This window comes from Poecilia mexicana, unplaced genomic scaffold, assembly GCF_051168715.1.
Source record: "Poecilia mexicana isolate PSO_F unplaced genomic scaffold, ASM5116871v1 scaffold_15, whole genome shotgun sequence".
Classification (NCBI taxonomy): domain Eukaryota; kingdom Metazoa; phylum Chordata; class Actinopteri; order Cyprinodontiformes; family Poeciliidae; genus Poecilia; species Poecilia mexicana.
In genome coordinates, this window is record NW_028263384.1 from 28,004,378 (window position 1) to 28,020,969 (window position 16,592).

The 16,592-nt window shown below is 37.1% G+C and overlaps 1 protein-coding gene across 1 annotated transcript; it reads right to left on the reverse strand.

The window, feature by feature from the left end:
- Window positions 1–472: 472 nt before the first annotated feature.
- On the reverse strand, window positions 473–11,595 carry LOC106909290 (uncharacterized). Its single transcript, XM_014975630.2, has 11 exons — window positions 11,282–11,595; window positions 7,096–7,417; window positions 5,899–6,015; window positions 5,578–5,819; window positions 4,589–4,754; window positions 3,861–3,960; window positions 3,096–3,171; window positions 2,815–2,940; window positions 1,944–2,111; window positions 1,803–1,860; window positions 473–621 (listed from the first exon to the last, which is right to left on the reverse strand). The coding sequence occupies exons 1-11, from the start codon at window positions 11,395–11,397 to the stop codon at window positions 523–525; spliced, it is 1,590 nt and encodes a 529-aa protein (XP_014831116.2). The 5' UTR covers window positions 11,398–11,595; the 3' UTR covers window positions 473–522.
- Window positions 11,596–16,592: the final 4,997 nt, after the last annotated feature.

The window sequence follows — 16,592 nt, forward strand, 5'->3', positions numbered from 1 at the left end:
AAAGTTATGTAATAAAATAACGAGTTTGGTTTCTATTCTTGCCTGTTTGTGCAGCACCCTTTAAGGTGAAATCAACTAAATATTAGAGATATTAAGCTACCAGATGTTTGTTCTTTTGACTAGCTTTAAAGGAGCGCAGTGGTTGTTTTGACGTCCATCATGGCGGAGCGGGAGGAGTTCTAAACAGCGTGACGTCACGTGCAAAGGGTCAACATTTAGCGACATTTCAGACCACAAACCCTGGTATCGGCCAAAATTAGAATCGGCAGGTCTGGTTTTTTAAAGAAACTGCAATCTGTGCACCCCTACTTTTAATCTTTTCTTGCATTTGTATAATGTTAATGGAAAATTATCTTGAAACTAACCACACCATCCAACCTGCATCTAATTCAGTGTTTTATTCTGATAAGAGCTAGATCCAGAGATTGGTTATGGTTATTGTCCTACTGAAGGATGTGTTGGGAATCCCGTCCAAATTTATTTGCACTCCACCGTCTTTCCTCTTGTCTCGTTTTGTTTCGATCACCGGTCCAGCCAGCATATCGAAGGGTAGCGCTCATTCAGCGTCTTGCGCAGCTGAGTGCTTTGCGTCTTATCCCTGGTTTCCACCACACACTCGACCTGTCAAGACAACAAACACGTACGCTTCAGAGTTAGGGGGTCGCCTGCTAATCAGCCCAGACCTTTCACCTTTTGACGGAGCCGATTGGCAAACAACGCAACAATTAGTCTGGGCCGAAGAGGAAACAATGACGAGCCCAGAGATTAAGAGACTTTTCAGCTTGTTTCTAATCAGAATTAGGGAGATTAGAAACCAAGTCCAGGAAAAAGTGCTATGTGTGGTCTGAGGATTTGTTATGGAACTTTATGTTGAGAGACTGGCGATGCTAATCAGTCTGCATGACCTGTTAGAACATGGCTAGATCCTGGGAAATTAGTACATTTAGAAAAACTTTATTTTACGGGTGTCCAAAGTGGGGCCCGCAGGCCATTTGTGGCCCTTAGAGTGATACGTGTGCAATTCAAAACAGCAGTTGAAAAACTGCCACAAATTTGGCCAACAGATGCAGACAGAGAGTTTTAAAATGATCAACATAATTTTTTTAATGAATTATCTTTATTATCTTTACAAAAATAAATTCTCTTAAAGGAAACAAACCAATTTAAAAAAAGGAACAACTCACATTTTTCGATAAAAGTTTTTGCGATAGCATCAGGTAGTTTTTCTGCTCTATCAAAATTTGTTTATTTCACAAAACTGCGATGGAAACACTTTTTTCGTATCGTGAGTCACATGACCAACAACCGGACGTTACTACTGGCAAGAACCATGAAGAAGACGAGGACAGGAAGTGGTAGGACGACCACTTCCTACATATTGACTTATCACATGAACAGAAATATTCACAAGACTTTAATTGCATTTCTTATTTAATCATAACACCCCAATTATCAAATTGAGTGTTTTTTTTTTTGCCAATAGAGGAATGTTGATAAAGTTTTACCCACATTTGTAATGGAAACACTAAAACTGCGTTTATCCAGAGACTTTTCCTGAAAAGCCACATTTGCTGCACTCAAATCAGCTTTTATTTGTCATTAAACTTGGGTAAATCTAGCATTTTTAAAGAAAATGATCCTCAACTATTACATTACTTGAAAATGGTCTCAAAACAACATTATCGTTTATCATCCAGCAAAATTTGGCCTAATTGCAGCGTCTCTGAAGAAGCCTCTGACTGAAGACTCCATGACTAATGAAATCATGAAAAAGGACAGAAAAGGACAAATTACCCGCCTACCTTTGCTTTGAAGACGTCTGACTTGTCACTGTGCCTGCGATGGCAGACATCCAGCAGTCTGGAGGAGAACGAAAACACGCGGAGTTAAAGAAAGCGTCTGGCACCAAAATGGGAACGGATTAAGTCTGAACCTGTCCTCACCTGACGTCCTCTCTGGACAGGACGTCCAGCAGTTTGGCCATGTCTCCTGGCCATTCTCCCAGCTGCACAGAGAATTTACTGACCCGGTCGTCCAGCACCAGAGCCCGGTCCACACACTGCCTCATCAGGTCCGGCTCCATGTTGGCGCTGCTCACCACAACAACCACCCTGCAGCAGAAACGGTTAGCATGAGCCAAAATGGTGGCCGGTGACGTCTAAACATGGGCAGAGTACGCAAAAACTGTACGCAAGTAACAGCTCTACTTCAACATATTTTTTACTCTAGAAGTAAAAAGTTGCATGAAATTAGTCAAGTAAGAGTAAAAAGTATTTGGTAGAAAGTTTACTTAAATACTGAGTAACCGATCAAATTATCAATGATTTAATATCTAAAAATGACATTATCAGGCAGACCAAAATATAAAGTTAAGTGGAAATTTTGGTATTTTAATGTATTGCCATAAATTAAATGAGAATAATTTATATAAATAACAAAAAAATAATAAAATCAGGCAAAAGAAAATTTTCCAAATCAGTTTCTCTCAACAAAAAACTTCAACAGAAACTGCAGGTGTGTGTCTGTCTGGTGAATCTTTAGATAAAACATGTTTGTTTTTCATTCAGTGGGTAGAAAATCCAGAAATTTTACTCAACTAAGAGAAGAAATACTTCATAATAAAATTACTGAAGTAAAAGTAAAAAGTACAAATACTCCTAAAAGTAAAGAAAAAAAAAGTTACTTAAGTAAATGTAACTAGTTACTGCACAGCTGTGATAATGTCAACCCACCAGGCTGGCAACTGGGTCAACCCTCAGAGTTTAGACTGAAACCAGCTGCTGAACTACAACAACGTTAAAATATCTGACCCACTTTTTCCCTCTTAGTTCTGGAAGTTGCCCTGCCAATATGGCAGCCAGTCCCATGGCGCCCACTGTGTCCACTGTGGAGTGCTCCACCTCCTGAAATCGCAGCATCGCCACCAGAGAGTCTTCCTCACTGACAACAAAACAGAAATCAAAAATCACACTGAATTCACCAACTGGGGGATTAAAGATTGCACTGGTGAGATTATTCTGGAGATACAACTTTGTCCGTCTCACTTCTTTGGTAATAGTTTTTTTTTTGGTGGATTTGTTGTGGAGCTGCAGTACCTGACAGGGATAACTTTGTTTATCAGTTTCTTGGACTGACGGAAGGTATTTGCACCAAGTGAACGCTCGTTAAAATCTGAAAAGATAAATAATATAGAAACTAGTAAGAAAAGACATTTATTTATTGTGTTCTACAGTCATGTGAACAGAAAGTTACCCGATTAATTAACTAATCGATTCTTTATTATCAGTGTGACTACCTGCAGAAATAACAGTTTAAGGTACAGCCAGAAGTTACATAGTCAAAAATTAACAGAAATAATTTCATATTTAGACAATAATAAAAAATGATTTTTCCATGTACAAACTGAATGTTTGTAACTTTGTAGCTTCAAACTAATACTTTAAAACTAAGTATTCCATAGTTAGTTTGAAATACTTCAAACTTTATCCATCCATTTTTAGATCTAAGCTAAATATTTAGCTTAGATCTAAAAATGTGGTTTGAAACTAAATCTTGTTAACTAATATTTTATTTGGAGAAAAATGTTTAATCTTGAGCTAAATATTTAGCTAGGAACCTAAATATGTATTTTACTGCTAAATATTTAGCAGTAAAATACATATTTAGTTTTAAATAAGTGAATAAACAACATGGTGAATTTTGACTTTGAAAAAATGAACCCGTTTTTCTCTGTTTAATTATTAATGCTGTTAGTTTTTGACTGTGTAACTTCATGAACGGCACTTCAAAGTTTGATGGTTTTGCATCAAAGCACAAAGCTAGAGAGAAAAGAGATCAGCAAAGACCCGTTTGCTTCTCACCTCCATACAGCTTCTTATTGGGGTTGCTGTGCAGGTTTTTGATCGGGCTGTCTGCTTTCAGAGACTGCAGCAGCAGAGGGAAACTTTCTGGTTCAACTCCCTGTTAAAGAAAGTTCAACTGTTAATATTTAGACGTACATAAGCATTTAAAGGGAATTATGTTCAGTGTGGTTGAAATCAGAAAGGCAGATTCTCCATCTAAAACGGATGTCTTGTTTTAAGTGAAATAATCTGCCAATTTAAGTAGTACTTTTTCATCAGTACACAAGAATTACTGACTTAAAACAAGCTACTATATCTTAACTGAAATATTACTGTCCTATTTTAAGTGTACTAATAATAATACGAATAATACTTAAGATTTTGTTTTGATTAAGTTAATTGTACAGCAAACAGCGAATGTGCAAAATATCCATTTCAAATTTTAGATATGGGTTGAAAAACGTCCATTTTGTTAATTATGTTTGTTAATCATTTTGTTGAAAGAATTCACAACTTTCTTTGCTTCATTTTATTTTATTCTGACCCACAAATATGTTTGACATGACAATTTTGGCCCGTGTGACCAAAAGTTTGGACACCCCTGATCTGGAAAGCAGCCTGTAACTTCTAGAAAATGTCTGTCACATTATGAACTATTGATAACGTCTCCATGTAACAGCCTTGGTGTAAATCAGCAGAAAAAGAAGCTTTATTATCATCATTTAGTACCGCTTATGTGTACTTACTATAACGAGAATCTGGGAGTTGAGGTATTTGAGGGCTGTGGCGGTGCTGGCCAGAAGTCCATACTGTCCTGCTGCAGGAATGACCACTGCATCCACTTTGGGAATCTGGTCAAAGATCTCCATGCCCACAGTTCCCAGTCCTGCCAGGTACGCTGCACTCTCATCTCTGGAAACAAGGAAAGGCTTAGACGGGCACATTCTGCATATTTTTCATTTAAACACTTAAGTTGTTTTGTACAATATTATAAATTCACATAAACAAATAACTAAATTATGTTCTTCAATAAGAAAAATAAATGTTATTGCCTAATTAGCTTGGCATTCCTTTAGGGAACTGTTGATTATTTGTAGCAGTTCAGCCATTTCTGCCTAACTTAACATTATTGTAGTTTAGGATTATTATCCTAAAATTATTGTTGATTATTTTTAGAATATTTGAACAGAAAATGTTCCTTAATATGAGATTATTTATTTATATTACAGAATTGGAACCAATTGAAGGTAAAGTTGCCCTTTGGTAAAACATATTTATAGACAAAATGTTTTCACAGTTTTGATTTAATTATTGTTCTGAGTGTATTTTGATGTGCATTGATGATTTTGATTATATTTCACAAAATGTAATGTTTAATGCTTGTTTCATAATTGATTGTATTATATTTTTATAAAGAACTTTGAACTGCCGTGTTGCTGAAATATGCTGTTATTCTAAGAAACTTGAATTTAATTAATTTAGTTAATTATTACTTCAGTAATCGATTAATCACAATTAATCCGATTAATCGTTTCAGCCCTAATATCTGAATATATCAAAACAGCCGCACATCATCACCGTGCTGTGCAGTTTGTTACACTGTTTACTCCAGTTAACTATTAATCGATTACTAAATTAATTGACGATTATTTCAGTAACCGATTAATCTGATTAATCGTTTCAGCCCCGTCCTCGTGCTTTACCAGCACATCTGAAGTTTTAAAATGAGACTGACTCTTCCAGGTAGAGGTATCCGTTCTCTTTGGCCAGATGGCGGGCGTGGTTCTGGGAGTCGTGGCTGGTGCCGCCGTACGAGATGACCATGGCGCCGTAGTCTCTGTAGGTCCGCAGGCGTGGAGAAGAGCAGCTTGATGGCATGATGGCAAACACCGGTATCTTCAGCTCGGCCGCATGGTGAGCCACGGCCATGGAGAAGTTACAGTCGGTGGCCACGATCACACCTTTCCGCTGCTGCTCCTGGGAGAAAACAAACCCACGGTTATCATCGTCTCCCTGATTCACAAATGATCAGAACAGAAGGAGTTCCTGTATTTACCTGTGTGAGGGAGGTGAGCAGGTACAGCACTCCTCTCTCCTTCACAGAGCCGGTGTAGTGAAGATGCTCCTTCTTCAGGAAAATCTCCATCCCGTACTGCTTGGACAGTCTGGAATACTGCACACAAACAAGCAGCATCATCTGTTAAATGCTCACTGGCTTCTGCTTTCTGTTCAAAGCAGCTATAAAAGGGGACCTATTATGGAAAATTCACATATTTGTTCTTCCATTTGCTTCTAAAATAAAGACCAAGCACTTAAAAAAGAAAAAGAAAAATACACCCACACAGGCATTTTTGGGCAAAAACTTTATGTTTTTTGGTGTCTGGAAAATGAGCCACTTCAAAAACCTTCCAAATGTAACATCACAAATCAGCAACTGCTACCTAGCAAACCCAGCAGAGTTCTGTACTTTACCCAGCAACCCAGCCAGCTGGTTTTACAGCTGTATGTGCTGTACAATGGCTGCTGGAAAAAACAAGTCTTTTGTTGATGACTTACTATTCAGAAACCACTTGCTGCATTCTCTTTAGTTGTGCAGGAGGCTCTACTAATGTTTTTCAAAGATGTGCAGTTGTATAATTGCGCATCTGTTTGAAGCTATTTTCACGTACGAGTGTAAGTGTTGAGTTGGGGGGCAGTGCTAGCAGCAGCTTATTTGGATTTAAAGTGACAAGATGCAATAAAACAACTCAAAATAGAACTAAGCAGACTGAAATCTCATTATCTAAGAATGATTTTGTGTAAAAAATGTAATGAACATGTTTTGTTTAGCCCATAAACTGATCCTAACCTGTTCCAGGAAGCATAATAAGTAACTTTTAAGGTGATTAAAAAATACTTCATTTGTTCCAAAAGGAAATAGGGTACTGTTAACACAGCCATGAGACGAACTAAGCACATCCCTTGATTCTGCAGCTTCTAGAACCAAATTTAAGCAAAAACCATCAGTAGTTGTACTTAACAGTTTTTTTTACATCATAGTGGATGAACTTTGACCACTATGATGGTCAAACTCTTCATTCCAACACTGCTTTAATTCATTGCAAGTTCCTTGATTCTCACCTCCCTACTCTGCTCTGTCTCAAATTTCTCCAATTGACATGGATTTCTCTGGCAGAATTTCAACCAAATTAGCTGCCTAAGCTAAACACGCACCACTCTCTGATTGCCTCATAAATTCACACAATCAGCATACCGTGCAAGGTGTCTTCTGTATCGCTGACTGGATCGTGAAGGCCGCCGCGCTGATGTCCTCAAATCGGAGGAACTGAGCCGGAGGTTTGGGGATGATCCTGAACTCACTCACTCTTCTGGTTTTGGGGGGATCCATGAGCTTTATCTCAGGGGTTCCAGCCATGCTGGTTTGGTGGTACTTGGCATCTCCATTGAGAAGTTCCTCCTCACCAAAGTCCTTGAGACGCTCCGGTTCAATGAGAGTCGGCCGGCGGCCCACGGCTCCGTTACACACGGGTTTGTAGGAGCCTCCTGGTAGACTGGGGCCAAGACGCAGTTCCTCCCTAAAATAATAAACAAATGAGAATAACTTTCAGGTGCTAATGTCCTTGTCGGAAGGTATTAAACTCATTGGAAACTCTACTAGAGATTTGTAACGAAAAGCCTGACAAATCTAAATATTTTAGGATTGTTCAAAGACGATCTCCAGACCTCTGATTTGGTCATACGTTTTGGTTCCTTAGCCTCCTGAAAGACCCAATTTTAACCAATTTCAGCTTCTAATAGGTGGTTTCAGGGCTGGGCAATAAATTAATCTTATCATTGATTTTGTTTTTATTTAATTTTTGGAAAATCTGGATAAATTTCCACTAATGCAGTCCTTGGGTTTCCATAGTTCAGAGTGATGTCAGCACATCCACGGCGGCCATTTTGTTTGACAGGCGTGTTTTACAGCATCTATTTCTTGGACTTTGAATTCAGGTCAATTCTATGACTGAATTAAGCTATAAATACTTTTTTTCAGTTATGAGATTAAAGTCATAGTATTACAAGAATACAATCATGGTAATAGTATAGTTGTTATATGACAACAAAGTCAAAATAAAATGAGAATCAAGTTTTAATATTATAAAGTTGTAGTATTAGAGGAATGAAGTAGTAATTATATGAAAACCCCAACACAAAAAATAACAGAAAATTCATTATTCCAGTTTTTTCTCTTTAAAGCAAATTTTTTCTTGTATTTTTAAGATGTTCTTCTGGTAAAATTACGTCTTTGTTCTGCTAATAAGATTATTTTTCTCAGAGTTAAAGTTTGCAACCTTTTTTAGAATAGAAAACAAGAGGAAAACAAGCATTGATTAAAGATATTTAATCACCGTGCCATCCTCCTCCTAGCACTTCCTGTAGTAACATCTGGTTGTTGATCACATGACTCGTATGATGTTAAAAAGTGTTGCAGTTTTGTGACTAATTTCGATGCAACCAAACAAACCCACCTCATCCTAGCTTAAAAACCTTTATCTGAAAACGTCATGAAACGTTTCCCTTACATTTCATCTCTAAACTGTGACAACATTCAAGATGGCTGCACATTTACTTCTGCTTGATGCTTGTACCTTCTCAATAAAGCACTTTTGTCACAATAAGCACTTTTAAAATGACAGTTTCTGGTATTTCCAGGGTTATAAGAAACAGAACTGGCCTCAGTTCAGCTCAGTTCAGTCTGAGCTGAACTGATTCATCCTTCACATCTATCCAGCTTTAAGTGGCTGTGACTGATTACATCAATAAGTCTACTTATGATTTATTGGTTAGTTGAGTTGCTCTTTTAAGGGAGATGTAAATTAAGTGGCAATTTGGAGCTGAAGGGAGGATAGTTTGATTTATAACAGCTTGGTAAATGGACACAATTAATCTGAATTGTTTAATTTTGCTCCATATATACTCTCATTTATCAAAGGACACCAAACAAAACTGGTTTGGATTTTTTTATGCATATTCTGAAGCGTAATTTATAGAGCAGGCCTTCTGCAACATAAAGGATTACCCATAATGCATTAAGTAACGTGCTTAGGCACTAAAACAAATCAAAATGGATTTAGCGGATGTGGTTTTATTTCGGTAGATGGCCACCAGGTGGAGCTGCTCTCTCGGATAAATCTCGCTCTGCAGACAACACCCTGCTCTATTTCCTTCACCGTGATCTATTATAAGCAGCACATTCACCTTTCACCTGGTCTCACGAATCCATTACCGCTCTCTGTCCCATTTTATATTTAGTCCAGTGAAAACTGAGTGCCCTTATTATTGTGAATGAGAATAAGAGAAGAGTAGAAAGCTGCACCTGTGTTAGAGGGGCTTTGAATCAAGGGCAGCGTTCAATAATAATAAAAAAGGAAAACATGGCAACCTTGAAGAACCTCTTCAAAGGAGAAGAAGAGGGGATGAAGTGGTAAGCAGGAGCTTATTCTGCTTCAAATGGTCCAGAAAAAAAATAACGACTGAGGATGAAGCAAAGCGGGTCAAGGAGGCATTTAACCCAGCAGGCTTTTATCATTTTAACAGGTCCTCCTCAAAGAGTTCATTTGGATGAATGGTGAAGCTTTTTCTGAAGGCCATGGCTGCTGACGCTGCTTTATTTAATGTTCGCTGCAAAAACACAAAATCTTACCAAGTATTCTTTGGTCTAGTTTCTCATGCTGATATCTTAGTTCACTTGAAATAAGACAAAACTATGTTAAAAGTCATTTTTAGCAAGATAGACATTTGTTTTAAGTGAATCATTTCTTAATTTTGATGAAAAAGTTCTAACTCCATTGGCAGAATCTCATAATTGATCTGCCAATTGAACAAGTATTTTTTTAAATCAATATTAAGGAATTTACTTAAAACAAGCCTCCATATCTTGCTGAAAAGTTACTTTAAGTTAGTTTTGTCTTATTTCAAGCGTAATAAGGTATTTACACTAGAAATAAGTAAGACTTTGTGTTTTTGAAGTGTGCCAAGCATTCTTTTTGGTCTAGTTGTTCATGTAAATGTCTTAGTACACTTGAAATAAGACAACACTATCTTACACATAACTTTTCAGCAATCTATAGGAGCTTGATTTAAGTCGATGATACATTAATATATCATTTATAAAATGGGGGAAATGCCATAATCTACCACTTTTTCATAAATGTTATGGAATTTACTTAAAACAAGCTCCTATATCTTGCTGAAAAGTTACTTTTCCTCTTATTTCAAATGTAGTAAGATATTTGCACTGAAAACTAGACAAAAATACTTGGACAGATTTTGTGTTTTTACAGTGTTGAGGTTTGGCATCAGTTGAATTTCTTGACTGGTTTGTTTTAGTCTGCATGAGTGCAGAACTAAAAGTATGACCAAGTGACCGTTAGGAGGCTCTTCTTCAGTTTCTGTCTGCCTTTCTGGCAAAACGGTCAAAATGAACAGGAAACCAAACAGAGAAAGAGAATTTTGTGGGAATCGGATGGACCAACTGAGAAGGTAAACTCGGCCTGGTGAGCCAAATCAAGGATATGAAAGACCAGTAACTGTGTTTCCATTACAAATGTGAGCAAATCTGTCAATATTCCGCTAACGGTGAAAAAACACAATTTTGCAATTGCGGTGTTTCCATTAAATAAGAAATAAAATTAAAATCATAAGTAAATAAGCTTGTTTACGCAATAAATCATTAAAAATCATAGCAGTAACGGATGTTAACAGTTCCAGGTGATGTATTCATAATGTAGTCGTGGTGCTAGCACTCATCATTCGCCAGCCATGAGAGGAGACGATGAACCTCTTATATTTCGGAACGTTTTGGGAAAATTATAGTTGCAGATTTTACAGAAGAGCTATCAACCTGCCCAAGGGACAGATAACTTTTTATGAACTGTGCCATGCCATGAGAGCTCCAGTGAAAATAAAAACATCCTCCTACCACTTCCTTTCATCTTCTTTATTTATTCATTTTTATTTAAAACAGATAATAATAAAAAAGACAACAGAACAAGCAATCAGCAGGACAGAACAAAACATGTGCATTCATAACCAAGAACAAAATTATTAGTTTACCACTAATTTTCTGTTTGAAAGAGAGTATTTATCTTCTTTTACCAGTAGAAACATCCGGTTATTGATCACGAGTTTGACGCAAAAAATGTTTCTGTATGGCTAACAAACCACTTAGCAAAAACCTTTTTTTTATCGAAAAACGTGAACTTTTTAGAAATTGGCGTGTTTCTATTACACGAATTTATTTTCGTACTTTTAATTTGATGGCCAACAAAAACGCAGCTACAAAGATTTGAGCACATTTGTAATGGAAACGCAGCTGATGTTGCAGGTAGAGCTACAATGGCTGCTAGCTTGGGGCAGGTCAGGGGTGTGGGTCTCTACTGGTCGCTACGTCCCACCTCGCCCAGAACGGGTCATTCTCCTCGCTGTCTTTAATTGCAGGCCTCGGTGCAAACAAACGCTCCAGTCGCTCGCTCAGGTAGCTGGAGTAGAATAACTGGGCCGCAAAGTTCATCCTGACCGAGGAAATAACGAATCCCCCTCCTGCTCGGGCTGCTGCTTGTCCGAGGGAAAACAGGACACCGACTGGAGCTTCTGCCCAACCCGAGCTGCCTGCCCCGGAGGTATTTAAGAGCGGATTACCTGCAGACACATGGCGGCTGTGGAGAGTCTCTGCTGTGGCTCTATTCCTGGGCGCGGATTACTTCCCCTTTCTGTGACGCGATGCTAATCAGACGGTCTAAGGAGATAGATGGAGAATTAGGGTTTATCTGGAGGCAGGTGAACTGGAAGCTGCACCACACAAGAAACAACCGTGGAGTGAGAAGGAAAAGGGAAAATGTTAAAGATTTTAGGGGGAAAAACCTTTTTCTTGATTTACTGCATCGAAGGGGAAGAGCTAATATCAGTTTGGGAAACTTTAACAACACACAAAGAGTTTAGTTTATTTGGTGGATTTCAGGAGATGTACACTGCAAAAACACAAAATCTTACTAAGTATTTTTGGTCTAGTTTCTAGTAGTACACTTGAAATAAGACAGCAATTTTTCAGCAAGACAGGAGTTTGTTTTAACTCAACAATTCCTTAATATTGATGAAAAAGTACTAGTTCTACTGGCAGGTTCTTTCACTTATAACATGGGAAAAAGTCTGTTATTAGTGAATTGTTACCTAACAATATCCTACTAAATAATACAAAAAAAGTATAATTAAAAATACAACCACGTTTTGCTATTTCTATTTTACATCCCAAGTAGTTTTGGTCCAGTTTCTAGTGTAAATATCTTGGTACATTTGAAATAATGCAAATTTAACTTAGAAGTAACATTTCAGAAATATACAGAAGCTTGTTTTAAGTAAATAATTTTTTAATGTAGAAAAAATGTCTTACTGTAAAATAATCTGCCAGTGGAAATAATACTTTTTCATTAACTCCTATATCTTGCTGAAAAGTTACTTGCAAGTTAATTTGTCTTATTCTATGTGTAGTAAGATATCTGCAGTAGAAACTAGACCAAAATTAGTTGGTAAGATTTTGTGTTTTTGCAGTGTAACCAGGACAGAATAAAATAGATGAAACTGGCTCTAGCTAAGTCACAGCAGGAGGTTCAGATCCTGTTTAACTCTGATCAGGTGTCCAATGTGATCCTCAAATCTGTATTTAGCAGCAACTGTAGATGCCAAGAATTACTGGAAAGAGCTCCTGAAGGTAACATGAGTGTTCCCAAAATGTAGGATATGTGAAAGGAAGGATGGCACAAACAAACTAAAATAAAAAAATTAAAACATTCTGGCTGAGGCGTTCTGTTGGCTCACAAAGTTTCTGAACTCAATGCGTCAGCACCGAGGCGAATTTTTAACTATTTACAGCTAGAATTTTTCCTTTTTCATCATAGGTTTTGGTTCTCCTCCTAACAATGTTGGAAAAACATACAAAATGCATTCTTGGGCATCTGTTGTGCTTTATTTTAAAGAAGTTATGACAGTTTATCTGTTATCTGAGATTCACTACTTAATATTTCCAACAACACTCACATTTTACATGCTACTAAATTCATCACTATAATAATCCCAAGAGTTTATACATCATTAGGTCATTTAATTTTTCCTGCACCCAAATATTGGAACAACTTGCATTAAGGTTCAGTACGCCAATTATCAATCCAGTAAAAAACATAATGTATGATCAATGTAACTTTTTTTAAAACTGTTGATTTATTATGTGTACATAGCACGTTTAGTCAGTTTGAATTTGGTTGTTTTAATTTATTTTGTTTCCTTTATGGTATTCTTCTGTTTTCCGATATCTATTTTATTATGTTTTAATGTTTCCTGAACAGGTCGGTTGTCGTGAAAATAAGAATTTGTTTTAAATCAAATTGCTTAAATAAAAGAAAGATGAGATTTCCACTTCTCAGTTCAGCCTACTTTGAGTTCTGTTTGGGTTGCTAGGTAACGGGGCTGACCTTGTCTGAGGTTGCTAGGTAACGGGGCTGACCTTGGCTGAGGTTGCTAGGTAACGGGGTAGTGCCCACTAATTGTGACTAAACAACAAGGAGTTTTTCAAACGGCTTGTTTTCCAGACAACAAAAAACCTTTAGTTATTGATAGAAAACAGATGGATGATTTTTTTTAAGCGCTTGGTCTGTTTTCAGAGACCAAGTACGAAAATGTTTTCCCATTAAAAGGTGCAGTTTGGCAGGGAAAAGGTTGGATTATTTGCAAAGTGTGCAAATAAGCACAGTGAATAAGCACAGTGTGCTTATTCACTGTGCTTATTTGCAGTGTGAATAAGCACACTGCAAAAACACAACATTTTTTAGCGCAAATATCATAGTACACTTGAAATATGATAAAACTAACTTACAGGTAACTTTCCAGCAAGATAATTTAGCTTCCGTGAAGTAAATAATTTCTTAATATAGATGAAAAAGTACTAGTTCTATTGGCAGATTATTTCACTTTTATCTGTATTGTCCCATAAATGACATAATCTGCCAGTGGAAGTACTTTTTCATTTTTAGTAATGAAACTCAAAATGATGAGTCAATCACAGTGACTACACTTTATAGCATATTTAGTCACTACAAACTCCACAGAAAACAAAGTACTAAACTTTAAGGGTTTTCTTGGATTTTTCAGGTGAGACCAAAAGAGAATAGATAAAGCTCCAGTCAGGATTATAGTTTCCATATATTTTTGATCACGTCACAGCACTTACACTCTAAAACTGTATTATAATCACTTCAAAATCAGAGGAAGCTTGCAACATTCACAGATAGTTAATAAAAAGGCGTAAACCACCAACTAAAAGCAGCAACAACCCCTAAACAGTAAACAGACGTGGATTTAAAATCTTTGGCAGTTGACATTAACAGAAAGTATGAGCTTCAGCGGCTTATAATCTGATATTACTTAACTATATTTAACTCAAAGCTAACTAAATATTTAGCTAGCTCAGAGCTAAATATTTAGTGTGGAGCTAATTATTTAGTTCGTAAGCTAAATATGTAAGATGCTAAGTAAATATTTTACTTGCTAACTAAATATTTAGCTTCAACTGATTATTTAGCTCGTGGAGCCAAATATTTAATTGGTAAATAAAATATTTAGCTTGATAATTAAATATTTAGTTGATATTCAAATGAATAATATGGTTAAAGGGACTAAACCCCCATTTTTTCTCTTATGAAACAAAAACAAATTTTTTCTGTTAATTTTGACTATAACTTTAATAATAGCACCCCATATTCTCTAAGATTGAGTAAAAACTTGTGCTGCTCAATAAAAAGCCAACAGCACTTTTAGACAGGAGTAAATTGATCCGCGCTCCATTTTCTCAGGATTTTCCACTCTCCGGCGGCCATTTTGGGCCCTCTGCCCTTTTAGTAAACAAATCAAAACAGCTGAAGCACTGAATGATGACGCACCAGGTAACCAGGAGCATCCAGGTAAATCCAAAGACAAAGGAGCTGCCATTCAGACGTAGGGATCTTCTTGATCCCCAATGGCTTTAATACGGACTCAGCATGGAGCATTATAGAGCTTACCTGGCAAGCTTTGAGGTCTAATCACTCAGTTTTATTATTTTTATTCCAGCATAACAAAAAACACCAACTGTTTATAATAATATGATTTTTATGCATAAAACAGTTCGGGGGGTCTATGCTTTAAGGGATCTACAGAATAAGCAGTAAATGACCCTGAGGAGTAATAATTTACGAGCTTCCCCCATTTATCTCTTTAGTCGAGCTGTTGATAGCCTCCGTAAGTACAGAAAAGCCACAATAGGATTAGAAGAGGACAAAGTCAAGGAAAATCAAGTGCAAGTAATGACTTCACGTGCCCCGCCGCGCACCCCATTCAGATTAGATTCAACATCTCTCAAATGGCAGGTAGGCGGTGCTCTGACAGGCCTTAGGTTGAATGAAAATAAGAGATACGTGAACGGCAGGAAGAGGAGGGGAGGACAGGAATAGACGGAGAAAAGGTGGCCCCGCCTCCAGGAATCCGTCACACCACGGATCAGCGTGGCACCAGCCAACGGTCATGTGATCCTCTGGTGTTTTGTGCTCTGAAGACCTTTTGTTCTTTACATTGTGTCTGCTGGCTCTTCCTGAGCCGACACTCGCAAGATGGCTGAAGGGTCAGAAAGACAAACAAACAAACCAACAACTAAAATGGATGAAATCTCCATTTTAGTTCTTTCATATCAGTTTGATGAATAGTTGCTCTAAAGTCTAAACCTGCGGTGTACCTCAGGGGTCTGTACTTGGGCCTGTCTTTCTTGACACAGAGAGTCTGTATACTGCTATAAATTTTTCAAAATTAAAGAAACAAGTAAGAGAAATTTGATTTAAAGGTTAGAAAAATGTTAATGACTGGAAAACTTAAAGTGCTTTTACACTGAAACATCTGAAAGAGGGTTTTGGCCACAGAAACATCAACTTTTAAAATATTGTCCTCACTTTCATTCAATATTTAATAATTATTACATTTATTTAGTATAAATACTGAATTATGCCTTCTGATTTTAGTCGGCCAGGAGCTATTTTATTTTTTCTTTTGTCAAAATCTTTTCCCGTTTGCTCTTGCTATGCTAGCTTAAGGATCAAAGTTCCACATACACATTTTTTCATTTGTAGCAAGACATTTATGCTATATTAGTGAAATAAACTGCCAGTAAAACTAGGACTTTTTTGTCAATATTAAGGAATTTTTGACTAAACATCCTGTATCCTGCTGAAAAGTTACTTGTTAGTTTTGTCTTATTTCGACTACAAACTAGACCAAAAATACTTGGTAATATTTCACGTTTTCTTTCGCTCTCCACAGACTCCATCCAATCCCAAATATTAATATTACTCATCAGTAAAAGATTACTTTAAACCTAAATCTGCTGCGTGAATTAATGATTTGGCTCATATCTGTATTTCAAAGAGAAAACAACATTTTGATTTGCTGAATTTCCACAGTTTAAATATTCATAACACCCACACAAAGTTTAAAAACGAACTACATCAGAGAGATCCCATGTTTTAAAATCTGGGAGCTTTCTCTTTCACGCCACTCTTCTCCGTTCGAGGGGTTTGGAGGATGATATTGGAAATGTGACATTTAGCCGTTTCTTATCTCGACACGTCTTTGACCTCTCTCCTTCGGTTTTTATCTGTTTACAGTCAGACGTGCCTCCCAACCCCGTCCTGTCAT